The sequence below is a fragment of the Plectropomus leopardus genome, chromosome 9 (assembly GCF_026936395.1).
Source record: "Plectropomus leopardus strain MGB_pleo_1.0 chromosome 9, ASM2693639v1, whole genome shotgun sequence".
NCBI classification, from domain to species: domain Eukaryota; kingdom Metazoa; phylum Chordata; class Actinopteri; order Perciformes; family Serranidae; genus Plectropomus; species Plectropomus leopardus.
The window spans coordinates 24,859,414-24,887,305 of NC_142184.1; the positions used below are offsets into that span (position 1 = coordinate 24,859,414).

Consider the following 27,892-nt stretch of genomic DNA (forward strand, 5'->3'; position numbering starts at 1 on the left):
TTTATCCTGCAGAGGTTGGGGTTTTTTTTTGTGTTTTGCATTGCTGACTCTTGTCCCAGTTTCTGTAAATGAAATACCAGCGGTGTTACTCTGCCACTACTTGACACACATTTCACTCTCAGTTCACTTTGGACTGTTATGATCACTCACATGTGCTGGGATATACAAAATAAAAATCCATCCAAAGGAGCAATAAAAATGAAAGTTGTCAGCTCAAAACAAAAAAAAAAACAAACCAATAAACATGATGGAGGTATGACAGTAGCCAAATGCATCCATATGACCTGCCTGTGTGTTTCCACATTCCTGTCACTCTGCTCTTATTTGTTTCCTAATCCCTGCCTACATGGCTCTTTCCCCCTCCTGTCTCCATCTCTAGCCGCCTGTTTCTCGCTGTCTTTGTCTCCTTTCTCTGTCCTCATGTCTTGATCTGCCACCTGTCACTCTGTCACACCAAGGGGACAGGCTAGTGTGTCCATTTAAGCTTCAGACATTAAGCCTGACCGATAGAGAGAAAGGGGGCTTGGACCAAGTGAGAGAGGGAACACACAGGGGCCTCCGAGATTGACAAGCACCAATTGGCTGGCAACACCAACCCGCCTAATCCTTTTAAGATTTTCACATCAGTGCCCCCTGCCACTGCCACACAATGTCAAAGAAAGAATCAGGGCACCGGCGAAAATTGTGGAGAATTATCAGAGCCAAAGAGGCCACGTGCATGATTGTTTTTTGATGTGTTTTGCAGTTGTTTGTACTTAGTGAACGCCTTTGCTTTTGTTTGCCTGGCCAGTTTCTTGGTGTAGTGGCTCACAGGTATGACCCTATCATTTATTTACTAGCACCACACACACGCATACACAGCCACTCAGTGCTGGAATGTATAATTCAACAGACTATTCAGTGATTTTTCTTTTCTTTTTTTGTATCAACATGCACAATGCATGAGTTTATGGAAATATGTGCACACGGGGCAGATTCAAATGCAGGCAGTAACCTTTTAAAAAGCAAGTGGATAATTTATTTGTTTATTTGTTTGTCATTAATGATGCAAGATGGACAAATGTGTGCACCATTGTGCATAATTTAGATATTTGCATTCATGCAATAATTTGGTATTATTTTATGTATTATTTTCCATATAGGTGCAATAAATGTGCAAAGTTTCTTTAAAAGTGCTGCTGAGTTTTTGAGCATTTCTAAAAAGAGAAATATCTGTCTCAGAGAGATGTAAATTGTGATTTGTTTCGGCAATTGCAGACAGCCTTTCTATATACTGTTCTTCCTCAATCCTCAAAACAAAAACACACACTGTTCTTAAAACGGTTCTCATTTAATCCTGCTTGTAATTTTATTCTGCAATATTCAGGCACCTTAAATGATGACCAAACAAAGCAAGACTAATCAGCAGTTTCCCCTTTGTGTGGTTTATACGTGACTGCATGTGCGAACAGTGTGTGTGTGTGTGTGTGTGTGTGTGTGTGTGTGTGTGTGTGTGTGTGTCTGTGTGTGTGTAACCCTATTAAATAGTTCCTATTCTTTTAGAATGCCAAGAATCACCCAAAACTTGTGTGTAAGCGATGCCATTCATTGGTTCTGAGGCCAAGTGGCATCTAGTAAAGTAAACGGCTGAGAGAGGACAAGGGGTGATGTTTGTGTGTGTGTGTGTGTGTGTGTGTTGCTTTGGTAGTTGATGGGGCTTTGAAGAGAAGATAAACCTTGTCCACCTTCTTGTCAGTCCTTCATCTTTTGTGTTTTGGAGTTGAGGCCTTTCCAGCGCTGTTTGATCTGCCCATCTATCCCAAGATAGATCCATCAATAAGTAGACACTAGTGTGTGTGTGTGTGTGTGTGTGTGTGTGTGTGTGTGTGTGTGTGTGTGTGTGTGTGTGTGTGTGTCACTGTGGGGGATTATTGCGGGCCCTACGGCTGGCATTGATCGATGAGACATCTGTCCCTTGAACACTGGACAGAGAAGGAAAGAGGTCAAGACAGGTCTGAGTGTGCAGGCCTGACTGTAGAATACACACGCAAACAAAAAATACAGACTCATCAAGATTCAAAATGCTGCACACACACCACAAATATTAAGGAATGTGATTAATGAGTCCACATTTATCGACTGTCTATATTCTTTAAAATTGTGATTATGTTTTAATTTATAATTCTGTCAATAATAGGGAAGATGTGTCATTAATATAATAAATAAATGTATTTTAAAATATTTGGAAAAAATGGGTATTATAAAAATTGTGGAATTACTTACATGTGATTTTGCGACGTTGTTTATCCTTTACAATTTATTCATGCGTTTTTCTTCAATGCACATTCCCCCCGTTTCCCGCTGCAAATATAACTTAAAATGATAATGAAAAATCTAATCTAATTATAATAGCTACTAGGGTTGTTTTTAAAAATAATTGTTTGATGATGATTGCATTAAAGGAGACATCTCAGTTTTATCCAAGTTCTTTTGAAATATAATTTTAACATTCCAGTTCAAATTGACCCAATTTAATCCAAACTTGACCCAGAGTTTAAAACTGCCCCCATTGTTAATGAAGTTATCTTGAAAATAGACTGGAAGAAAGTGAACGAAAAAAGTGTTTCGAATAAAACTTAAATTTTATTAAGCAACAAAAGGCCTATTGTTGCATTTCGATGCTTATCTATATGTCGGTGAGCGCGTGCGTTCAGGAGTGACAGAGTGACCGATAGAGTGACTGCAAGTCTGTCAGGCTGCTTTATCCATTATTTACATCAATAATAGATTTATCAAGCGGCCAAAGCGGCGGCTGAGATCGGAGATGCGGGGAGGGGTCTACGCCGCAGATCCCTCAATCCTTTTGGCTGGAGATAAGACGAGGAGGAGTGGCCGACGGGTAACCGAGAGAGCACCGAGGGGCAATAGGGAATCACTAATGAGAGAGAGAGAGAGTCAGAAAGAGAGAGAGAGAGAGAAAGAGAGAGAGAGTGTCTCATCATCCTCATCAAAGACGCGCTCACTGACTAGATTAGAGAGTAGCCCAGCGGAGGAGCGTCGGGCTTCGTCCAGCCAGAGGGAGCGATCACCGACCGTCTGCAGCGCGCCTGGCCGTTCCGCGACCTCCTCTCCTCGGCCCTGTCCGCTTCAGCGCCCCGCTCCCTCTCTGGTAGACCTACTATGGGTTGTGTCGCCAACTCCACCGGGACTGAAGTGCTACTGCAGCTGGAGGCTCTCCGCAGCGCCGCGCAACTTTCTCAACTATTCCGACTCACGGAGAAAAGAAAGGTCAGGTCGAAAGAGGCTGCCGCAGCCGGTGTGTGTAATTGTTGTAGATATATAAACCTATCGGCTGATAGTAATGATAATAACGATGATGATATAAAAAATAATAACGGACCCTTTCATTGATTTTGGGCCTCTGCTTTGCTGATTTTGGGTCTCGTCTTACCAGCACTAAATCTAAGAAGTTAGTTTCACCGGCCTGTCTGTGTGTTTGTGTGTGTGAGTATGTGCGTGTATGAATGAATGTGAAGTCTGCCTTCCTTGTTGTGGTGACATCGTTGAGCTGGTGCAGAGCGCCCCCACGTGTTCACAGATCACACCTTCTACATGCCGCTTGAAGTGCGTGTTTGCGCTGTGGTTTATTTGGGGTGCATGAAGCTGTGATATTTTTATTATAAAATTATACATGAAAATTGTGATGCAGTTTGATTATTTTTTTAGACAAATTCTGTAAGATTAGTTTACTTCGCTGATTTTCCAGTTGTTGAAATAGAGACATGAGGCCTCGGCTCTGAATGGCCTCGAATATTGCCATTATTCCAGTTTCCTATTTTTTTTCCTTTTCTTTACTTAGAGCAAAAAATCAGAGAATCCAGCAGTAATTTATGTCCGATCCCACAAGTTAAATTACCTCAATCAAAAGAATAGTTGTGTGCTGTTAAAGACCCGACATTTCCCGTTTTGCTGCAGCTGTAAATAAAAAAAAACGCACCGGAGCAGCTGAGCTGTTTGTTTATTTTCATTTCGCTCGCCACTTTTCTCTCAGACAGTTTAGACTCATTACAGCAGTATTTGTATCGCCTGGATTTCTTCCATTTTTTTTCTTTCTTCTTTTTTTCGTGTTGAGTGTTTGAGTAATTCTTTGAGAGAACCCTGGCGTATTTTCTTTTTCTTTTTTCTTGTCGTTTTTATTCTAAGTGGCTAATTTGTAAAAGAATATTTTTTTTCTATTCGTTTATTTCAGAAAGTTTGAGTAGGCTCAATATAGATAAAACAAACTGTTGTGTAATATACTAAAATAACCACTGGCAGCGCGGCTTTTATCTGCAATAAAAATGTGAAACATTGCAAACAAAATATGTTTTCATAATTCTGAGGCAGCCTTAATAATGTATCGTATTTCAGACATGCGTGTTGTTTTAATTTCTTTATAACAACCATATTAATATGCTAATATTATCAGTTTCAATATTTGGCCCTTCCTCGAACTGCGACAATAAAATACGCGGGGGTCTCTTAAATGATGTTAAAGTCTCCCTCTCTCTTTCTGTCTCTCCGTAGATTTATTATAAAGCTGTCCGGGACATTGAAGCAGGGGAGGAGCTCTTAGTGTATATGAAGGACGGTATTTTCCCCGAGGGATCCATGGCACCCAACCTACAAGGTAAGATTAATGCGCGTCATTAGCGCACATTTTAAACAAACTCCAACCTGCATCCTGTGCTGCATTCGCGGCCAACACACTCCATAACCCCGGTAATGTGACGGGGAGGAAATACATCTCTCACTCCAACATATATGTACATATTATTTTTCCTCAAGAAATGTGAATTATTGGAATAAAAAAAATTCAGGATGGAATTAAATCCCGCTTGGAGCTGTCATTTAGAATAGGCCTGCCAATAATGAAGGCCACTCGCACGAGTCTGGTTTGAATTGTGCGCTTACAGTGCTGCAATGTAATGGGCCTCTTTGCCTGAAATACTGCATTAGGGCGTCAATTGGCACTTGTCATATTCCAGCCTAAGTGAATCGAAATTTTCTGTTAACGGAAAGCCAGGATCAAACAGAAATTATTAGGAAGTCATGCCCTTAACAACACTTTATAGAGAGCACTTAAATCCTCTAAGCCATGAAATGAACTCTCTATTTGTTACGTTTCAGCCAAACAACAAGAACAATAATAACAATAATAATAATAATAATAATAATGATGATGATGATGATAATAATTATAATAACAACACTGCAGTAATCACAAGTCAACTTTGCAGTTGTCCATAGATATTCACTGTGAGGGTTTTGGAGGTTTTAGAGGTCATTAAGCAGTTACAGTATCAGACTCAGGGGCACAATGCTATGCGTTTTGTGACTGGGAATCAGTCCTCCTGTGCTCAAAGTAAAATAAAAAAACAAAAACAAAACATAAAAAAGTCCACCAAACCAATTAAGACTAGATTTTTATTGTTACTTTTTATTATACCTGTTAAAAATATGATCCACAACTAACATTTTTTTCTCAATTAATTAGTTGATTGTTTTCTCAGTTGATCAATTGGTTGTTTGGTCTATAAAATGTTAGAAAATGTTGTTTTCCAAAAACACACAATTCCATTTTTTCTCTGCACAACCCAAAGAGATTCAGCTGTTGGAGGAGGAAAGAAACCACAAAATATTCACATTTAAGAAGCTGGAATCAGATAATTCTTAGACTTTTTTTTTGCTTTAAAAATTGCTCAATCGATAATCAAACTAGTGGGTGAATAATTAGCCTAAATAGTTACCAACTAATTGGTTAATATTTGCACCTCTTTTTTAAAAAGCAAGAACTCAAGCGGCACATATGGTCAAGTAATGTTAAGTTATTGAAAACATACTTAAGTTAATTTAACCTGATTTTTTTTTTTTAGATCAATCCCTGCAGGACTAGGTTTTTTATTAGACGTGTTAAAAGTCATGCAAATTACATTTGATACTGCTGATGGTCAGTGATGTCCACTAAAATAAATACATTGCATCTTGTAACTTCTGACTTATTTTAGCATCTATCTAATGCATTTATGTGTATTTTAGTTTGATCTTTGCTTCAGTTATAACACTAAAACCTGTAAGATCGTGTGTTAAGTGTTCCTGCACCTTGCTGCTCACTGATGTCTGTAAACTGACTCACATTTCAAAGTGCGTCACATTTAGGTGCTCTCACCCGCCCGTCTTCCCTCTGAGAGGGTAACCTGATTCACTGTACTCACTACCTTTCAACCGTGCCTCTATACGTCAGACTGAATATATTCAATATTTTATCTCATAATCTAACTTGGACAGCTGTTCACTGTCGATCTGGGCTATTCTTTCAAAGTTCACTTGAGCGGAAAAGGGGCCGTAGTTCCGCTGGATTTCTTTAAACATCTTGGACTTATTGTGCTGAAGTGCTGTTGTCAGGTAACATTGTTTTGTTGTGTTTCCAGTCTTTCTGGAACCACGGATGAAAAAAAAGAAAAAATCTGATTACTTTTGCTTGTCATTGGCTATAAAATGGTGGAGGGGGAGAACAAGATGTTCGTGAGATGTTCTGCAGTTCACCCGTTTTTTTTCCCCCCTTAGTGATGCACGGTTTACGCACACATCTCCATGCCAAAGGAACGGGAGGAAACGGGAGCTCAAAGCAAGCTTGATTATTGAAAAGAAGCAGATTGGTGTGTTGTAGGAGTGCGTCAAAGACGGCGCTGACTTGTAAATGATTTATTCAATTCCTATGTGAAATGTAGAGAAAGGGAGGCAGACAGAGCGAAAGAGAGTCACTCCACCTGCCAGAGTGTGTGTGTCAGAGCCAAAGTATTTGGCATTGTGTGTTGGTGTGAGAGAGGGATGAAGGCAGACAAAAAAAAAAAACAGTTCATTTGCTGTTTGAAGCTGTTTGTGAGTGAGAGAGACAGAAATGCAGAAAGACAGGAGGACAAAGAGAGACAATGAAAGTCCATCTATTGTAGGGAAGAGACTGTCTGCTCTGTCTCCATGTATTTGTGTGTGTGAGAGAAAGGTAGCAGGGCTGAGTGAGAGCTTGGCAGTGCAGCCCTGCTCTCTGTGTCTGGCTTATCGGAGAAGGAATTTGAAGTAGAGGACTTGAGGAGTCCCTTGAGACCTCACCCATGCTCCCAGATTAGCTGCTAAACTGCACATAATTGTGCTTCCCTTCGTCTCCCAGAGAGCTATTAGTCTCCCCTTTATACCTCGCCCCATCTCACCCCACCCTGCCCCACCCCTCCCGCCCAGACCAGACTAACTGAAAAAACACAGACACGCTGATACACACATGCAAGCACCTTTATTTACGTGCACCCCCACTTAAACACACATGCATGCACACCTGAGTGTCCACACAGAGATCTTCTCAACACTCATGTTCCTGCTGCACAGGGGGTTTGCAAGTCATCATACACTTTCTTTTTCAAAGTCAGCTGTTTTTTTTGGAATTGTGTTTTTTCCCCAAAACATTTTCCACTCCTAAAAGAGACAAAAAGTATCTGAGTGTTGAGATGTTTACTCTTTGGGGCAAATTACATCCAACTCTCCCACAGTAAAACACTCACTCTCCATGAAATATGTGCACACTGGTGTCAAAGTGAGTTAGTTTAGCATTTGAGCTCAGCGTAATGGCCCATTGACCAGAAGGTCATTTATCCTTCTCCCCAAGGTTAGACACATTGATGTTGCTACACTAATGCCCTTTTAATGTGCCCAAGAAGTTCCAGCTGGATAAACGGTCACATGCAGTAAAAAACAGGTGAGCCATGCACTGTAAGTCGTTTTGGATAAACTCATTTAGTGCGGCTTGAAATGATGGATGGGTGTGCATGGCGTATTGGGACACCTGGGGGGGCCCACTCAGGCGCTGGCTGCTTGGGTCATGGCGAAGAGGGTATGGCAGGTTGGCGCTGAAATCACCATGGGGTTGGCGCCACTGTGCCCCTGCTTACCTCTGTTCCTTGTGGCTCATTCTTTTTGGAAAACGTTCACATAAACTCATGGACAGACACATACACACATTAATGCGCGCGCACAAAGACACTCCACTGGGCTTTCCCCTGATCTGTTGAACTTGGCGTCTGACTCAGGAACTCGCTATTGAAAAAGCTGGCCCGAGTTTTATGTATTTGACCTTGGTAGTGAGAAGTATTGTAAAGGTTATCAACATGGAAGGGGAAGACCAGCCCATATTGTTTCCCCTGTGTGCTATTACACCTAAAGTCTCAAGCAAACACTTGCTTAAACAAGCAATTAACTGTGTTAATGAAGGCCACATTTCACTGCTAATTGATTTCCATTTTATGTGAATGTCAATCGCAGGATTGTTGCTTTTATCATTTGAACGGGAGTCTGTTTGGCTGTAACTAACACACATGTGGGTAATAGATTTTTCTTCTTGTTTAGTGGCATCAACAGTTTTAATATACAACTGCTTGGCACTGCTGTATCCCCAGGAGAAGTTAATAAATATGAGGATGTGAAACAGCACAGCGAAGTTTGTTTTGCCTTGACTCCCATAGAATTTTTTTTTTGCATATAGTAAAGGCCAGCGGGCACAACTAAATGTCCTCCATTAGCACTGTGAATTGTTGCGGTTGCTGGCACAAATGTCAAAATTCTTAGAGTACTTAAAAGTATTTTTGTCTGATGAAATTGGAGACTTTTACTTGAAGTTTTACGTTTATCTTAATGAGGACTTTTACATTCAGATATTTTTTGTGTGTCGATGTATATTTGCAAGCATTTTTATTTAAGATTTTTTAAAAGGTGATATAAGAGAAATAAGAAATATATTTTCAAAGAATGGTTCACCTGAAAAATTCAGTTTTGACATCAGGAATTTCGCAGTTTTTTGCTATTAACAGGTACTTTCCTAATGTCTCACAACATGTTTTTATTTCAAACGTGAAAGTTTGCTCTAAATGATTTATTCTTTCTTGAATTTGTGCATTCCTCCTAAAAAAAGTCAAAAATATTGACTTATTGGTTGATTGTGGAAGTTTAACAACAAAACTATATTAAAACATTTTTTTACAAACTCACACAACTCCTGCCGTATAATTTAAGTCTAATCTATCCTATGCTCAGCACTTCCCAATCACCTGCATTTTGTCTGACTGAATCTGATAGAAGGGAGCATAGATAGGTTTTGCTTTTGGTTTAGATTTAAATAGTAAAGTTTTAGCAAAAATGCAAGTGTTTGGGAAGTACTGAGCAAACGACTGGACAGATGAGACTTGGATTATAATGCACTAATGCGGTATAATCCCTGGTCTCTAATCAATCAATAAATCAATGTGTGTTTGCAGACGAGCAGATGTACCGCTGTGAAGACTGTGATGAGCTGTTCTCCTCAACACTTGAGCTGCGGCGGCACCAGAAGTATTCGTGCTCGAGCACTGGCTCCATCTTTGACACACTGAGAGAGGACTTCAAACAGGAGCGCGAGGACAGTGATGAGCCTGTCCACGAGTGTAAAGACTGTGAGAAGATCTTCCCAAATGAGTACAGGTACACAGACACGTTTCTACCTCACTTTACCACTCACAAAGACACATTCAGCGCATATACTCCATTTAATCTGTGGGTTATAACTTGTATGATTTATTGATTTCACTGATGGTCTTGTGCTCTCCTTATAAAGTCTGGGCCAACACATGATAGTCCACACAGAGGAGAGGGAGTACAAGTGTGACCAGTGCCCCAAAGCCTTCAACTGGAAGTCCAACCTCATCCGTCACCAGATGTCACATGACAGTGGCAAGCGCTTTGAGTGTGAAAACTGTGATAAGGTACAGCATACCCAGCACGTAAGTTGTGCACAGGACACACAGGCTTTTATCTGCTTCAGAATTTCAGCTGGTCTTTTATTTTTTAGGCTTTATTCGTAATGCTAATGAATATAGATCTAGTCATTGTGAAAGAACAGCTTTTTTTATTTTTTATTTATTGTTAAAATGGAGTACATTGTATTTTTATACACTCATTTCAAATTTCAGGTTTTTACAGATCCCAGCAACCTTCAGCGCCACATCCGCTCTCAGCATGTGGGGGCACGCGCTCACACGTGTCCTGAGTGTGGCAAGACCTTTGCCACCTCGTCAGGCCTCAAGCAGCATAAGCACATCCACAGCAGTGTCAAACCCTTTATCTGTAAGTGAGAGCTTTGGAAGTTAATGACCGCCTCATTCTTAACACCGCATTTATTTGATCCCTTTTTTCTTTCCACCTCATCACCCTGTCGTCTCTTTCTCCACCATGTACACCACCTTTTTGATCCCATTTGCATTGTCTGAACCAAGCATTCAGAGATTCTATTTTTATTGCTCATCATTTGATCGCGTACTGTAAATAATAGATTTTACTTCGTCACTTACACTTTTTTTTCTGGCAAAACTTAATGACATACAGTATAGTTAAGATTTGTTTGAAATACTACTATAATGATAATGACACATAATTTTAATTGTGGATGAGTGACCTATTTTTGCTCTCTGTAAGGTAATTAAAAACATGTGCATTTTATATGTAAATTTATTTGGCAATAAAACCCAAATGTGGCACATGCAGCAGATCAGGAACGATTTGGCAGTTTCAATCTGCAGAGTGGTTGGTTTCATCCATGGAAAACAGTTTTCTTCCTTTTTTTTAAACTACTTCACCAGCAGTTTCCATTCAGATGTACATGTTGCTGTTGATTTGGTATACAAAGTTAGAGACAGTGTTAAAATGGGTTTAACCAGGCCCTGATGGGCTGCGTCTTTTTGCTCCCCCAGGCGAGGTGTGCCACAAATCCTACACCCAGTTCTCCAACCTCTGCCGACACAAGCGTATGCATGCTGACTGCCGCACCCAGATCAAGTGTAAGGACTGCGGGCAGTTGTTCAGCACTACCTCCTCCCTCAACAAGCATCGCCGCTTCTGTGAGGGCAAAAACCATTATGGCTCTCCAGCAGGGATGTTCAACCCTGGCATCCCCATGAGCTCCAGTCCCATCATGGCCAAGGCCAAATCCCACCATCCTCACCTCCCAGGTCTAAACCAGTCAGGTTTAGGCTTCACTGACTACTTTCCGTCCCGACCTCACCCTCACGCTGGCTTGCCCTTCTCCCCAGGACCTCATAGCTTCCCATCTCTCCCTCATGGTTTCCCAGGTATCTTCTCCCCATCACTGTATCCGCGACCACCGTTATTGCCAGCTAGTCCATTGTTAAAGAGCCCGCTTGGTGGCGGCAGTCAAGAAGTGAAACTGCCTCGGAGTCCCTTAGATGCTCCTCCACTGTCCCTGGTTAGCTCCACAAACAGCAATGGAGGTAACAGCTTCAGTCAGCTGGAAGATAAAGAAAAAGAAAGCAAACTAGATTTGTCTTCTGGAGAAGCCAAGCCAAAATCTAAGATGGCAGACATATCTGACGGTAGTGACCTTGAAGATGTTAATACCACAAGTGGGACAGATTTGGACACCACTACTGGTACTGCTTCAGGTGATGGTTCTGACCTGGAGAGTGACGGAGAGAGTGAACGTGAGCGAAATGGTAAAAGAAGGAAGGCGTCAGGGGCTGTATCAAGTCAAGAAGGCCACCAGTTAGAAGACACGAACAATGCTTTGATATCAGCCGTGTCTAGTTCTGGAAACTTCTCTATCGATCGTCCCTTTCTTTCTTCTGCATCGTCCCAGCACTCCTTTTTCCCTCCGCCTGATGAGCAAGCCCTCCCGCCATCCCACACAAATGCCAATGCAGCCACCACAGATTCCATCAAAGCCATCGCCTCTATTGCTGAGAAATATTTTGGCCCAGGTTTGATCGGCCTCCATCAAGAGAAGAAGATGGGTCCATTGCCCTATCATTCCATGTTTCCTTTCCAGTTTCTGCCCAACTTCCACAACTCCCTTTATCCCTTCAGTGCTGATCGTGGTGCCCTAAATCCTAGCATGTTCTTCAAGGCAGAGCCCAAGTCACCTCGCGAGCAGCTGCACAAGATGGTGTCTGGTGCCCCCGGAGCTCCTGCGTCAACAGGGGAGTCACCATTTGATCTCACCACAAAACCCAAGGAGACCAAGTTAGCTCCTCCAACCCCAATAAACCCCTCAAACCCCAACAGTAGTACTGGGAGCAGTAGTGGACCTTTAGCAATATCTAGCAGTGAAGAACAGCCATTGGACCTCAGCATTGGTGGCCGGAGCCGAGGTAGTCATAATGGTGTGGCAGCTGAGCCACAAAATAGAAAGAACCACATCTTTGGGGCTGGAAAGGGGGTCTCCATCAAAGATGAAACCCCACCTGGGTTTCCACAACCCCATTCCCAGTCATTGCACCAATCCTCCATCTCTCAGCACCAGCAGCCCCAGGCTCAGCCTCACCAGCCACCCCCTCTGCACTATGCCAAGCCCTCAGCATTCTTCATGGACCCCATATACAGGTATTTCAGCCCCGATTAGACTAGAAACTGGTATTACCAACTTTTCTGTTCAGAGGTTGGTGTTCAGTGTGTAGTTGTAGATTAACTGACCTAGGTACGTAACCCTCTACCTTGCTGTTGGTCCAGCAGGGTGGAGAAGAGGAAGCTACTCGACCCCGTAGGAGCTCTGAAGGAAAAATTCCTCAGGCCGTCACCACCACTCTTCCATCCACAGGTACAGTACAGACACATTTTAAATTTCGGAAGGCACTTGTTTTAATCTGAGGTAGAAATGGCGAATGCACTTTGAACAAAAACTTCAGCAAGAGAATGCCAAACAGGGGAATCGACCTTCAGGTACAGCATACAAGCTGATTATTCCCAGATGCAATCGACTATTATTTTCAATCCATGTATTATGTGAAAATACCTCACTCCTGCCTCCCACGCTGCTGCAACCTGGATTGATAGGGCCCTCTGCACCATCATTCCACAGTGTTGATGTTATTTTCTCAAGGGTTCTGTATGATTTCTTCCTTTGTTTACTGAGTGGCGCCTGTGTACCTCGTCACTTCTACCTTTTTTCAGAAGACATAGTCTGTTATCGCAGCCCCTTTGATAATCAGTCACATTGTTCAACTGTCCCCAGACCCTCCCTACCTCTACGAATCTTGATTACAAAGAATGATAGTATTAATAAAATAGAGAATAATAACCGTTTGAATTGTAACAAACTGCCTCTCTTGGCCATGCTAATCTTAGTTGTGTCATTGTTTCATGTACTGGGAGCCCACAGGCCAGCTAATAACTCAAGCCCCTCCAAGTTTTTTTTTGTTTTTTTTTTCTTTGTGGCTGGCTGGCTGGCTAGATAATAGCACCGTGTCCATCAAGGACATCCTGTGTTTGTCTCCAGGAGAATGGGGGGCTCTCATTGGGGAAATGGTTTAATCTGACCTGGAAATCTGTGTCCTCTATCAACTGTGACTTTGCAAAACACTCATTTGGTGCACAGGCAGATAAATACATTTAAACATGAACATGCATTTTTCATATATGACATTATGCATATGCTTTTTCAAATGACTGGTATAAGAATCACAAACACTGATTTTTTTTTTCCTGTAATTTGCAAACAAAAATATTATAATGGCACCTTTCTCTCAATTATATTTGTCTCACACTCATAACATTTGTATTATTTATAATTGGATGATGAGGTATCACCTGATAATTAATCAATATCCCCAGGATGAAAAGTATTTCACAGGCTCCCATGGAATAACTTCTCATATCAGAGTATCTCAGCTGTAATCCTCCCAGTGATCCAAACACAATGCCACCTCTAATTCAGTCTCATGACGGAATCACCCCCACTCCCCCTCCACCCGTTCTCAGACTACGAATAAACACATCGAGACGGAGTGTCTGTCCCTGTCTCTCCCGTCCCGTATTCACTAAAAAAGGAAGGATGTAAGCTGTTTTTGGCAAATAAACTCCTACATAACTGGTCCCCTTTGTTCACAAGCTTCTAGGGGAGGGGAAGCCGCTATCAGTCGGGGGTATCTCAAACTATATTGTACAGCTCCAATCGGGGCTCTTGAATGCCTCATTTAGCCAATTTGCTGGCCTGCAACAGTAGCTGCGGCAGATGAAGGTAAGAGGTAGAGAACAAAGCACTGAAGCTGGAGGTGAGGGTGTCTGGTACTTGAGGGTTTGTGAATGTGTTATAGGTCACGGAGGTGACTCGCCTTTAGCACAAACAACAAGGCTAACCTCTGATATACTGCTTCCTCACAGCTTCCGCTCTCTGTCTCTTTCCCTCGCTCCCTGTTTTTTCTGACATTGTGTCTTTGTTTTCAATGCTTCCTTTGCTCTTTTAACACAAACACGCACACATATATACGTGTGCATGTGTGTGTGTATATATATATATATATATACATATATATATATATGTGTACACACACAAGCGAAGAGCTTGTCACTACTTTCTAAGTGAACCCTTAAAGCTACACTATGTAATTTTTATTAAGATAGAAGTCACTAAGTTCTGAAAGTACATGAGACAGATAGTCTATGAAAAAATAATGTCTCTCCTCTTTCTTCTGCTGCCTCTAATGGCATTAGCCAAATAGATTCTATTTGGTTGCACTAATAACAACAATTCAGAGCTTAGAAGTCTGTAACACAGCTGTCAATCATGTCAATTATGGCTCATGTACTGCAGTCAAACTGTCTAAAAGTTATCCAAGATGAAGATTCAATTACTACATTGCCTATTTCTCACCTTCAGTGTTTTTAGTGTACTGTTTAGCTGTAAAATAAGAGTGCGCTCCATGTTCGGTGGTGTAACAAACTTTCTCATTTTACAGTTAAACAGCTCACTAAAATATGGTTGTGAAAACATTTGAGGGGAGAAATAGGCAAAGTAGTAACAGAATACGAACATCTTTGTTCATATTTGATCAGCATTTCCTAGTTTTGACGTTGACCACAATGACAGCTGAGTTAGAGACTCCTCTGCTCTGATTGGTTGTTTTTTTCATAGCGCCTTTAGAAGCGCTACGAGGCAGTAGAGCTGGCTGAGAAATCTTCTTTTTCTTCACATATTATCTGTCTCATTTAATGTTTTTTATACATAAGGACAGTAAAAAAAAAAAAAAAAAATTATTTTTTGAAGTTACCAACTACAGCTTCAGTACCACAATCTGTTTGAATTAAAGTGATCCACTTTAGAGAGTAAAAAAATGCTTGATTCTTATTAAAATATTTGATCTTACCTGTATCCATTTTCCACTTTCTGTCATCTCCTCAGATGTCAGCAATGGAGAACATGACAGAGAAGCTGGAGAGCTTTGGAGCTCTAAAACTGGATGTGCCACCCAATTCGCTGCAACACTCAGCTCATCCACTGTTCAACTTCCGCTCACCACCACCCTCCCTCTCAGACGCCATCCTTCGCAAGGGCAAGGAGCGTTACGCCTGCAGGTAAGGCGCTGTGTGTAATTTCAAGTGTTGGTCAGAAGTTTACATACATGAAACTGCATTATTTTACATTTACTCAACATAAATCATACACACAGCAATCATTTCCCCTGCCTCTCTGTCCACAGGTACTGTGGGAAAATCTTCCCTCGTTCAGCAAACCTCACCAGACACTTGCGGACACACACGGGGGAACAACCCTACAGGTATTATTTTAATCTGTAATTCTGTTTACTATTCAATCTTTCTGAAATGCTCTTTGCAATCACTGATTCTCTCGTTGATGTATTTCCCTCTGTCTGCTTATTTTTTCCTCACACTGGACATTCTTTTGCTTGGCGTTGGTTGAATTCTGCTTTTGCCTGGCCGAATAAATTTCAGGCCTGATTTTAGTGACACAGCAATGGTCCCAATGAGCTCCACACACTGTGAAATGAATGGTTTATTTTATAAAAGAGAGCTCTGGGATCAGACTGGAAATTGCTACCACCAGATGTCCTTACTTGAATTATGGGTATGATGCAACCTAATGAAAACTGAATAAAAATCCAAAAGAAAATTAATACTGAAAACTGGATTTAGAAAATATAATTTCCAACACAACCACTATGTAGTTGAATGATGATGATTTTTTGAACTGACATTCAAATTCTTCTATTCTCCTTTGGCAGGTGTAAATACTGTGACCGCTCATTCAGCATCTCATCCAATCTTCAGCGCCACGTTCGCAACATCCATAACAAGGAGAAACCCTTCAAGTGTCACCTGTGCAACCGCTGCTTCGGTCAGCAAACCAACCTCGACCGCCATCTCAAGAAGCACGAGCATGAGAACATTCCTGGTCAGTTTGCAATGTCTGTGACTCAGTTTTCTCTAAGAAAGGAAGGCTGTAAGAAGTGAAATGTGGTTATTAAACAGGGACGTGGTATGTTGTATTATGTTAATGGACTGAAAAATGAATGTCTCACATTACCCATTTGGAAAATTTTAAATATTCAGCTCAGTAAATGTTTAGCTTGGTGCTGCAAATGATTTAAAGTGGGAAAACTACTTAATTAAAGAATTCACACTTGCTTTTCCTACTGCATTGCCAAAAACAGCCTTTTTATGACCAGCGTGGAAGTATGCCACTGAATATGAATGGAACAGAAACTTCTTAACGGAATGATTGCGTATTTCAACATTAACGTCCAAGTGATCCATGTTTCACAATTGTGGTAACATTTCTTCTTATTTTAACAATTTATTTTTTTATTGATTACTTCAGACATACTATCTGGGCACCAATGAAAGCCTCGTAGTATAGTCTCATGTTAGGCAAGCTCAGTCCTCCAAACTCTATTTTGGCCTGGAGTCTTTTTAAGTTTCATCCTTGCCCTTGTTTTAAATATAGTTGCTGGAGCACTAAGTGGCAACATGCTTAGATCTGTGACAAATTGAACAAAAATAGTGTGAAGTAATGTTCGAGTTTGACCATACATACATAATTCAAATTGTATTTTAGGAAAGAAAAGTGACCAGTTCAATTGAGTTCAGGTCTTTCAAAATAGTGTCACATCCTCCAAGATGAAAAAAATGACAAATAATGGGCTATCCCTGTGGCTGACCATGAATCACAACGTCTCCAGTTCAGATCTGGTCAGGAACCTATGTTGCATCTTTCTCTCCCTCATTTCCTGTCATCTCTCAACTATCGCTATCTGATTAAGGAAAGCAAAAAACAGATGCTAATAAAGCGCCAGCAAACTAGCAAAAAACCCCAAAAAATAGGCAAGCAGCTGCAACCATTTTCGCGCATGCATCCCCCCGTTGTCATTCCCCTTTTTTAACAATTGGTATAAAAACAAACAAATATCTTAACCCACTCGTGCTTGACCTCCATGCCAAATTTCAGCCTCCTGGGGCAAAAATTGTGGCTGCCAACCAAAGACCAGCCAACCAAAGTCCAGCCAACCAAAGAGCGAGCTACTGCAAAAAAGTGTTTCCTCAATTAACTGTGATTTAGTATATAACTGTGATTTTCCCCTTTGTACTGTTCAGATTAAGGCTATGTAAGGACATGCAGGGAACTGTAAGTTCACAAATGATATAGAAGCACTTCTGTTGAAAATAATAAGGCTTGTCTTATCCTTTTTCAGTGTTTATCTTCTACACAAAATTCCATAAACAGTCTCCTGTTTGTCAAAAAAATCTTCAACTCGGTTACCCAAAGTTTAAACAAAGAAAGCATAATCTTAGCTTTTTGATTTAATATTAAAATGTGAAAAATGTCCTTTCAACACATATATTATGTATGTGTGATGATCATCAAAGTAATCATGCTTGTGTGTTTGGTCGTGTGTTTGTGTATGGCTGGTGTACGTGTGTGTATGCATATGGATGTGTATGTCTGCACACTTTCCCCCAACAGTGAGCCAACAGTCCGGGATGCTGTCCAACCTAGGAACCACCATCTCCTCCCCAAACTCCGAGCCAGACAATCATGCACTTTTAGATGAGAAGGAGGACTCGTACTTCTCAGAAATCCGCAACTTCATTTCCAACAGTGAGATGAACCAGGCCTCCAGCTCCACGGATAAGAGGTAACGAGAAAACTTGCTCGCACGGACCCCATTTGTATTAAGATTTTTGCAAAGATCTTTAGTGATTACATTTGATCCATGAGGCTAACCATCTACTTCTCATGCCAAGCTCTGATTCTTACCCCAACCTTGGAAACTGTAAATCTAACTCCAAAGCAAAAATAAGTGGTAAAATGTCCTTACTTTGAAGACATTTTTTGATATCTTTCCTCTTATCAGGACAACTAAATGCAACAGTTGTGCTCACAGTTTCTAAGCCTTTTTTTTACCTTTACACAATGACATAGTTCTTAATGCACAGTGCCCTCTAGTGGCTTTAATTTGTATGGAAATAATCACCAACATCAGAACTTTGAAGAAGCCACTGTTAATTAAATCTAACAAAAACTCAAACAAGCAAAGCTCTTACTGTTGCTGCTTTGACACCATCCACAATTTTAACTTTTTGCAGCGGTGAGTTTGGTCTTTTTGCGCACGGCATTGTGGGACAACAGCATATAAACATTCAGTATTAATATTAAAAATATTCTAAATATAATTATTCTTTTTTTCTGCTTACAAGTGTGTATAGGGAATTGAGATACAGCTTATTTCATGTAGCCATCTCAACCATCAGTTTTTCCAGTTTGTTGCATTTCAAGTTTTACTAGAGCTGTCTGTGTGGAAAAACTGCAATCATACCAGCCATAGTTTGTGAATCTCTCTGCTTACCATTAACACTGGCAGAAGCACCCTGTCTGTGTTTTTTCTGCACTGTAAAAACCATAACTCGTAAAATGATGAAAATGGTTGGTCTGTTTTTAAACCATACAGCCGCTCTGGCCAGCGGATGAAGAGGTCAGGTCAGCCCTGAAATGCTTTCAGTGTGTGTAGCTCAGTTGGTGGGAAGCCTAAGAGGTTTCAAGCAAGAAGACGGTATCGGAAAAGAAAAGGAGGTTGAAATGTTTTTTTTTTTCTCTCTCTTTCAGTCAGTGGTTTGCCTCTTTCCTTGACTCTACACACTCTTCATCTTGCTCTCACTCTCAATGTGAATTCCTTTCTGGTAGTCTCACTTTCTGTCTGTCTTCCCCCCCCATGAACCCCCACCCCCCCAACTCTTGTCAACATGCATTATGTCCAGCAGACCCAGTGGCAATTTAGCCCCTCTGCCATCTGGGATCAATACTGAGTCTCATCCACAACAAGCTGGCCTGACATCTTAATATCTGTAATTCAGACTAAGTATTATGCTTTCTGTCCTCCCACCAGACAGCCCGCTGTTTATTCTTTCTCTGAGTGACTGAAATCAAGTGCCGAACACAAACACCCGTTCCTGGATGACTATCTGTAATCGCTCCTAACCGCCCTCGCAACATAGTTTCTTTCCCCTTTAAAACTCTTTTTTTTCAGCATCATAGCCAGTCAAAATAAAAGTCTCTGGTAGCTTTTGTTTTCACTTGAGAAGTTGTTTCCAAGCCGGCGACGTCGAAGATGCTGAGGCAGCAGTGCTGCTTAGAGGGTGGGAAGTTTCAAACAAACAAGTTAGATGAACACAGATATTTCCAGCACTGCAGTGTTGAAGGACTAAGGGGTATCTGTCTCCTCGGGACTGTAAGCCAGGTCATAATTAAGGCTGGAACGAGGACCCAGGCCGTGGCTCGAGCTCTATGGTTTAGATAAAACTACACTTGGAGCTGGTTCCTTGTCTGGGACTGGGCTACAATGGCTGGCAGTTTGGACCCTGAGGGGGACTCAGGTTGAGGCATTTATCTAGGAGATCCACTGATGATGGAGCTCTTCCCCCATCCAGCCGCTACATCCATACCCCCAGCCCGCTAACACAAACACCCAACTGACGTGTTTAGACTAAATGACAAAACCCAGGGCCCCCTATGTCAGAGCTACGCTTCTTTCTCCGTACACAGGCATGGACTTTTTCCCCACCAACCAGCTCTACAATTTGATTATGGTGATATTTAATCTAGATTGAAAGAGGAGAACCCCCAAAGTCCCCCTACCCACATATACCCACCCACTGTGTGTGACCCAATCCTGTCCCTGCGCACCCCTTCCCAGAGGTAATCCTGTCTGAGTTGATAAATGTCCACTTTGTGGCAAAAAAATGGAAGGGGTAAATTTGCCTTCCCAGAGGAAATGATATCATGAGCCATGACATCGTGGTCTAGGGGTGATGGAGGGGAGGCGGGGAGTTGGCTGGAAAATGTACAGATGGCAGGTCATAATGGTGGTGTGCTGATAGCCTGTTTGCAGATCAGCCGTCGTCTTCCTTCAGTCACACAAAGTATGCTTCACCATCACAGCGAGTAAAGGAACCGGTCTGATGCGGGCCATCTCCTGCTCAGTTTCTGAGGAACTGGCCAATTAATCATATGTGGGCCATTTGAAAAGTGCCCTGGGCAGACTGTCAGCACCTGTGTTGTTTGTGTGGACACTGGAGTTGGACTGTACATGCTGTCAACAGATTATTTATGTTTCACTCTGCGGTAGTGATGAGTCATGTCTTGTAAATGGCCAAGAAATGGTAACATACAGGAAAGTAAACTCAAAGAAGTCCTTCTCACTTTTTAGCCATTGTTGGTAAGCGATAAAGCAAGCACTCACTGATTTGAACGTGCAAATAAGGTTTTAGAGACTTTGTAAAAAAAAAAAAAAAAAAAAAAAGAAGTATAAAATAAAGTTAAATCAATGTAGTAGAACCAGAGAGATATGCTTCTTTTAGTTCTTTTATCCATATTTTCCTAAAAACTGCCTGCTACTACTACCCATGATAGAGATTTAAAGGGTAATTTCCTTTAGGTAGACTGCTCACTCTCATATCCACTTTTTCTGGATGTTGAGAGAGCAGCCTATAAGTTGCTTTAAGAGCCAGAAACAGTCAGTCCGCACGCCCCTGGTTTGGAGGAGCAGGCTCAAGTCCTGCATGGAAGCTGAGCAATCTACTGTTGTAGAGTCAAAACATATTTTAGCCAGCTAAAAAAGTCCCTCCTAAATCTATGGTATTTTAAGAGTATTTTTAGGGCTTTACCTTAATGTCAGATGTCAGTTTTCAACCTTATATCTCTTTAAAGCAGACTCCATTGGGGCTTCCAGTAGCTTACCTGGTAGAGCGGGTGTCCCATGTTCAGGAGGCTCAGTCTTTACCACAGTGGCCACAAAGTTGGGACTTTTTTTTTTTAGGTGGTTAAAATATGGTTGTTTTTTTTTTACGTTTTTTTCTTTACTTCCATCCACAGCAGTACATTGCTTAGTTTCTGTGTAAGAATCTAGCCTGCTTCTCCAAACTGGGGTCATGCCAGCTGACATCATCTGTATGTAATACACTGACAATGGCAAGTAACCCACACATCCCAAAATCTGAACCATCCCTGAAAGTGTAAAGTAGTTATTAGACCAAGCAGTAAACAAATTGGTAGTCCGGCATTGTTGTTGTTTTTTTTTTTTCTTTAGTTTTTTTTTCTGGTGCTTTATCATGACACAAAGCAGCGATGGACATGTACAAAGACTATGTCATTGTTAGTAACCAGAGTACTGAGAAATCTGCACCTTTGAAAGGGTTTTCAAAAATCTCTGTTTTGATAATAAAGTCCTCAAAGACCCTTTACATAGTTTTAGTGACATAAAACTCGCTGAAAAAAACACAGAGGAAAATATCTGTTTTCAAAGATATGCGTGTATGTGAAGACGGGGTCTAAATGGCTATTTCTTATTCTGAAATTATCCTTAAACTGGAGGAAGAAGGCAGTCATTTCAGAAACAGTTTCCAGCATCACTAACACTTCCTCTCTACTTTGACCTTTGATCCCTCTGCAGATCAGACCAGGCGGACGAGGAACGCCCACCCAGCCACAGTTTGTCCAACTCCAAGCTAGGGCTCCAGGGGCTAGAGGAGGAGGAGGAGGAAGTGGAGGGCGATGATGAGGAGGAAGAGGAAGGCAGCCTGACGGAGAAGTCTCATGACGAGGCGCCTGAGTCCCCATCTCCAGTCACAACGGGAGTGTATGAGGAGGACGAGGAGGAGGAGGAGACGGAGACGGCTCCATTAGCTATGAGCTATGAACACACCCGCAGGTATTCATTTTGTTTATTACACTGAAAACCACACAAGTTGGAGTTGGTGGTCACTACAATCTGCACTTAACCACAGCAAATGTACAGGATATACTGTATCTATAAAGAAACTTTTCACTAGAAAAGTGTTTTTCATTGTAACTCAGTCCAATATAAAAACACTACAGACAGACATAAAACATGGACTTAAAAAAAAAAAAAAGATTTTTCAGCTTCAGCTCCCTCTCTTCTCTCCTTTTTCTTCTTCCAAGTTATTCACTCTATCTGTCCGTTTATTAATCTTACAACCTCTCCTTTTCTCTTCTTCTCTATGCATTTCCTTCACCTTAATTTCTTCCTTATGTTTTCTTTCCCATTAACTTTCCATCTTTCCTTTACCTACGTAAATCTTTCCATCCATTTACCCATCTGTCCATCAACCGACCCATCCATACTGCCCTTTTTCTGCCGTCCAATCATCCCCGGGTGTGCAGGTGTATAGAGGAGGAGGGCTCTCTCCTGGACTTGGAGGGTCTGCCCAGCTTTCCCAAGAGCCTGGAGGGGTTACGTAAAGCAGCCAGTGACGAGCAACCTTTTGATGTTAAAGACATATTTAATACTTCACTAGAGTCGGAGGCACTGAAAGAGACATTGTACAGGCAGGCCAAAACCCAGGTATGTGACTGGTTTTTGGATGTCCACTAAAAGAGGGAGGGACAGGAAAGACATGTTGTTCTAATAAGGCAGGAGGGAAAACAAAATACAAATGTGAATACAGAGATAAGGGATGAGATGGATCCTTTTAGATTTTCAGATGCTTGAGAAAAGAAAAGTTTTTAAATTCAGTAAACGTTGGATGAAACTATACCAAAAACGTGCCACTTGTCCTGCCACCTCTTTTCCTGTCACTTAACTGACTAACAATATTACCTGTAAACTGCTCTTATCTTGTCTGTGCTCTTCAATCTTACAATGGGCTAATAAAACAAAATTACTAGCTATAGTGTCAAGAAATTTAAGAATAAGTATGCTTTACGAAACATCGCAACATCAATACAGAATAGTCCAAGGGAGCAAGAAACATGAGTGGTCAGATAATCGTATTGTTCACTAAACCAACTGAAATAAGACGTTATGTGTAATAATAGGATATGTGCAGGAATCCTGAAGTTGAATTTAAACTGAAACAAAAAACACAGTAAAGTAGTGTAGCCATAATTACTGACAATCTGTAAAACTTGGGGTTTTATCACTATGTAGAGCTAAAAAGTTTGTTATTAAAAGGCGTATTGCACAAACCATCATGAGGACCCTCCACAAAAAGTTAAAAAATGTCATAGAATTATATGTAACTGGAAAAAGTGACAGAATTTGTCTGCCAAAATGAAAATTCTGAATAATATCACAGTAAAGTCATGAAAATATCCTAAAATTGCAAAAGAATAGTATGTCATTAAAAAAAGTTTATCTTGCAATTTATCTTAAAAAATAAAAATGCCATAGTATATATGTATATATATATATATATACACATATATATACATATATTTACATAAAAAACATAATAAAAGCCCCATTGGATAGTATATCAGAAAAATTATCTTAAAAATCTCACAGTACATTCTAATAGTAATTATACCAAAAACGATTCATAGTATAGTATGTCATAAAAGTGTAATAAAAGATGCCATAGTAGGGTGTGCCAGTAAAAAAATGATTAGGTATAGTTTGCCATAAAATGACCTTAAAAATGTCATAGTATAGTGTTTCATAAAAATGTGAAAAAAATAAAAAAAATAAAAAAATAAAACATGATAGTAGCCTAGAGTACACCAGTAAAACATTTCATAGTATAGTATGCCAATAAAAAATATCACAGTATAGTACTTTGTAAAAACTGGACAAAACACAGTGCAACTAAAAATGCATTTTTGAAATTATTAACTCTCCACCAGTTGACAGTTAACTGTCTTCTCCCATGAGCTTATGCAATGATGCTGTCTCTCTCGGAGAACAACCCTTTGCACGCGCCCTCCCAGAACTCTCTGGACGCTTGGCTGAGCATGGGAGGTGGACCGTCTGAGACGAGCAGCTTTCACCCGCTCAACCACATCTAGATAAGAGAGACAAAGAAAGAGAGGGAAAGTGGGAGGAAGAGTAGGAGGAACATTAGTTTCCCAAATGGATAGAAACAAGAGACTGAGTTGACATAAGTAGTGAGAAACATGGAGGCCGGAGAAAAAATTCAGTGTCACGTACATTCAAGAGAGAAAGTGTTTGTGTGTGTGTGTGTGTGTGTGTGTGTGTGTGTGTGTGTGTGTGTGTGTGTGTGTGTGTGTGTGTGTGTGTGTGTGTGTGTGTGTGAGTGAGTGAGTGAGTGAGTGAGTGAGAGAGTGTGTGTGTGTGTATGTGTGTGTATGAGTGTGTGTGTGTGAGTGAGAGAGAGTAAGAGTGCGAGAGGGGAGAGAGAGATTGTCCCTAAGTGGGGCATCTCGCAAAACTCAAAAAAGAAAGCACTGCTAAGCTCCTGTTGATGTGAAGGACATGATGAATGCTTCTCAACAGCATTGAAACTCTGCATTACTCTTATCCTCCCCAAGTCCACAAGGCTCACTCCAGCACCATAGAGACCCTATGTAAGGCTCTCATAAAGACACTTAATGACTAGTACGTCTCTAAAGTCTGTGTACAAAGCCTACCACAAGCACTGCAGCAACAGCACTGCATTAGCACTGCATGTCCACAAGGTGGTACTGTTTCACCAGGAACATAGTGGGCGCGTGCACTATTGTGTCCAAGTTTCCCCCACCAATCACGGGTGACTCATTTACTGATCTTGTTTCAGTTATAACTGCAGAATCAACAATAGCACCACACTAAATGTTACTTGAGGAAATGATGGTTCCAGTAGACTGTTGATTTTTAAGTGATTACATGGAGAATGATGTTCAATGTTCAAATGTGCACAGCAACTGGTGATTTTGATGCGCTATTTGGGACACTAGCCATTGTAATTTGTTACCCATTTTGATCATGCTGAAAAATGAATTGAAATCATACACAAAAAAATGAGGAAAGTCTTTCTCTGCTTGTTTATTTCATCGTTATTTGTTAACTTTATTTACTTTTTCTCCTCTTAGATACCACAGTATTGTTCCGTTGTAGGCACTACAGTGCTAAATTGTTAATATAATTATTTTAGAGAAGGACCAAAATTGTATGATATTGTCATATGATGTAAAAAATAACTTAGATGTTCATTGCAAGAGTGGTATGTGCCAAATAACCCATAGAAAATGTTTTGTTCTCTGACAATCATTTCATTTCCAAGGGGCTTGCATTTGCTGTCATAGTTTTTTTTTCTTTTTTTTTTTTTCATATTACGCTCTTATATATTTGATTTCTGAAGTGTGTGTATGTATTTATTTTTGGTTGTTTAGTCATGACTGGAGGAGTGGAAATGAAGATGTCATTTTATCCCTTTTGTTTCTTGATACTGAAGGAATGAATGCCTATCAGAACATGAGGGAGATTACGAATCTCTGGTTTTGATGCGTCAGTGTGCCAAAATGGAAAGAACCCATAAAAAGTAATTATTTTTATTTATAGTGAAAGATAGATGTAGTTAGCTTTAGATCCTATTTGGCTTTGTAGCGTCCTGCAGTGTTTAGTTGTTGGTTTTGTTTTTTTTTTTTTTGTTTCTGTTTTTTTCTGTTCCATTTCAACCATTTTACCCAGTATGCTGAATGAGTCTTGTTCAAAGTGTGTTTTAGTATTATGGGGGGCAGATTTGGACAGCTTTCATTATGAATATCAGAAATGGGCATTATGTTGTCACCTTCAGACTAGCTTTTACCATATCAGGCTCCCTGTCCCCTGCTTTTCATTTGATGCATTTAGTGTAAACAATGAATGTTCCTTTTAAAATTAGTTGTCCCATATGACATGGTCCAAAAGTCTATTATACATACAGTCACGTCTGCATGCACACCTAATCTTCACTACAATGGAGCAATGACATTGCTGGTCATGCAAGAATGAGGGCAAGGAATTATGAAACGGAAACAAAAAAAAAAGAAAGTAACCACAGATAGTGTTTAAATTGACATCTGTATTATACTGGTTGGTCCTTTAAAACATGCAAAACAATGTTAATTCTTGACAGAGAAACAGAAACACTTGAACATGAGTTTAACTTGGTATTCCCTGTTCTTCTTCTGAGGTCATACTAAAAACTCATTCCATGTGGTCTATATGGTAGCTGTGCCATGGAGGGCATGAGTCATGTACTGTAGATAACTATAGATAGCTGCAGGAGCAGGGGGGTGAGCACTGTTGATCATTGTTGCCTTGGTCCTCCCTGCATACTGGAACTCTCAGAACTAGGCCTGATGCTGTATTTTGAAAGTAGTACTTAAACTATATGGGTCCAAGCCATAAATTGATCAGGCTTAGGTCTCTGGAACGTCGAACACATTTTCACTTTCAGTAGGTGAGCAACTCCAGCTCGACATGGAGAGAACAGAAAAACCGGAAACAGAAGCACTGTAATTTTTATTCATGACAGCAGGTGGTGGTGTTATGCTGGGACTGCTGCATCATCTCATTTTTTTCTAAAGACATAAGTCTTTTTTTTGTAATTCTACTGAATGAGATTTCATTCATAGTTAACACATTGTTTTTCCAAGTCATGGTTATAAAGTGTAAAGACTTGGGTTGCTAAGTTTTTAGGTTGACTATATGTCGTAATTCATGTCATGGACTACTGTAATAAGTACGCGTTGCGTTAAGCAGAAATAATTGAAGGCATTGAAGTATTCCATTTTGCCAACTTCAGAAAGTATTCTGGCAGATGGTCGCTGAAATATGTTTCAGCATAATAGAACATGGTTGCTGTTTTCCCCCCACTGTTACAAGAGAAAGTAAAAATATACATATTGTTTCTTTTTAACTGTATAGTATTTTAAAGAAAGAAAAACAATGGTGCATTTGTCTGAAGAAAAAAAAAATCATTGAAAAATATGGGTTTAAATGGATGGTGCTTGTTTTGTTTGAATCTGAGTTGTATATCGCCTCTGTTATGTTTATTGAAAACAAACAAACAACAAAAAAAGATATTGTGCATGACGTGTTTAGCAGTCATAATGATGTCCATTTGTGAAATGTGTATCAAATCAAAAAATGATAAAAAAAAAAAAGAAAAGAAAAAAAATAAATCCGTAGATGCACTTATTGTACATGTGGTTAGTTTGGTAGGTTTGACTTCGAGTTCTTGACTGCCTTACAGATGTTGTTGCGGCAGGTGGCTCTGAAAGAAGTTAGAAAAGACTTGTGGGAGAAGACATAATGAAAAACAATAAAGGATTGTAGAATAATATTGAACAATTCTGAAAATTGCAGTTCTTTTGATGCTTGTGATTATTGAAGATGTACTTTAGAGAAATTTCATTGAAAAGATATGACTCTGATGTTAATTCTGTAGAATAGCAATGTATACCAAATGTAATCTTTCCAATGCTATGAAGAATTTATACATGAAATTGATATGCAATAAAACCTGTGTGCTTTTTAAAGGACACGCCCACTGTGTATTTGTGAGCTGTATTTAACTTTCGCCAACACAATACACAGGAATGACTTCTGGTGAGATGCAGGAGGAGCCAGACCCGGAGGAAACTGACAGTGCCCAGAGCCTCCTAGTGTTGCCAACATCTAGTGCCAGGAATTCACCTGCAGCTCCTGTATTCAGCAATGTTCAGAACCCCCAAGAACCTTCCAATGACTGCAGCGCACAGGGCCTCCAACATCTGAAAGCTGCAGCCACAACTTTTGACTGCCCCCCCGCACCAACCAAGGATCCAGTGCCGGCA

The 27,892-nt window shown here is 40.6% G+C and overlaps 1 protein-coding gene across 8 annotated transcripts in view; it reads left to right on the forward strand.

Moving 5' to 3' along the window:
• Positions 1-27,598, forward strand: part of prdm16 (PR domain containing 16) — a 212,881-nt gene extending 185,283 nt beyond the window's left edge. For 2 of the 8 annotated variants that reach the window (XM_088082323.1, XM_088082326.1), the window contains exons 5-16: positions 4,546-4,648; positions 9,318-9,519; positions 9,653-9,818; positions 10,008-10,161; positions 10,752-12,429; positions 12,556-12,643; positions 15,224-15,396; positions 15,522-15,599; positions 16,065-16,234; positions 17,804-17,975; positions 21,786-22,043; positions 22,517-27,598. In XM_088082323.1, coding sequence (XP_087938449.1) covers positions 4,546-4,648; positions 9,318-9,519; positions 9,653-9,818; positions 10,008-10,161; positions 10,752-12,429; positions 12,556-12,643; positions 15,224-15,396; positions 15,522-15,599; positions 16,065-16,234; positions 17,804-17,975; positions 21,786-22,043; positions 22,517-22,727 — 3,453 coding nt within the window. In that variant the 3' untranslated portion in view covers positions 22,728-27,598. Of the gene's footprint in view, positions 1-2,909; positions 3,268-4,545; positions 4,649-9,317; positions 9,520-9,652; positions 9,819-10,007; positions 10,162-10,751; positions 12,430-12,555; positions 12,644-15,223; positions 15,397-15,521; positions 15,600-16,064; positions 16,235-17,803; positions 17,976-21,785; positions 22,044-22,516 lie in introns of those variants that run through there. The other 6 variants (XM_088082330.1, XM_088082329.1, XM_088082324.1 and 3 more) reach the window with 6 other exon arrangements.
• The last annotated feature ends 294 nt before the right edge of the window (positions 27,599-27,892 follow it).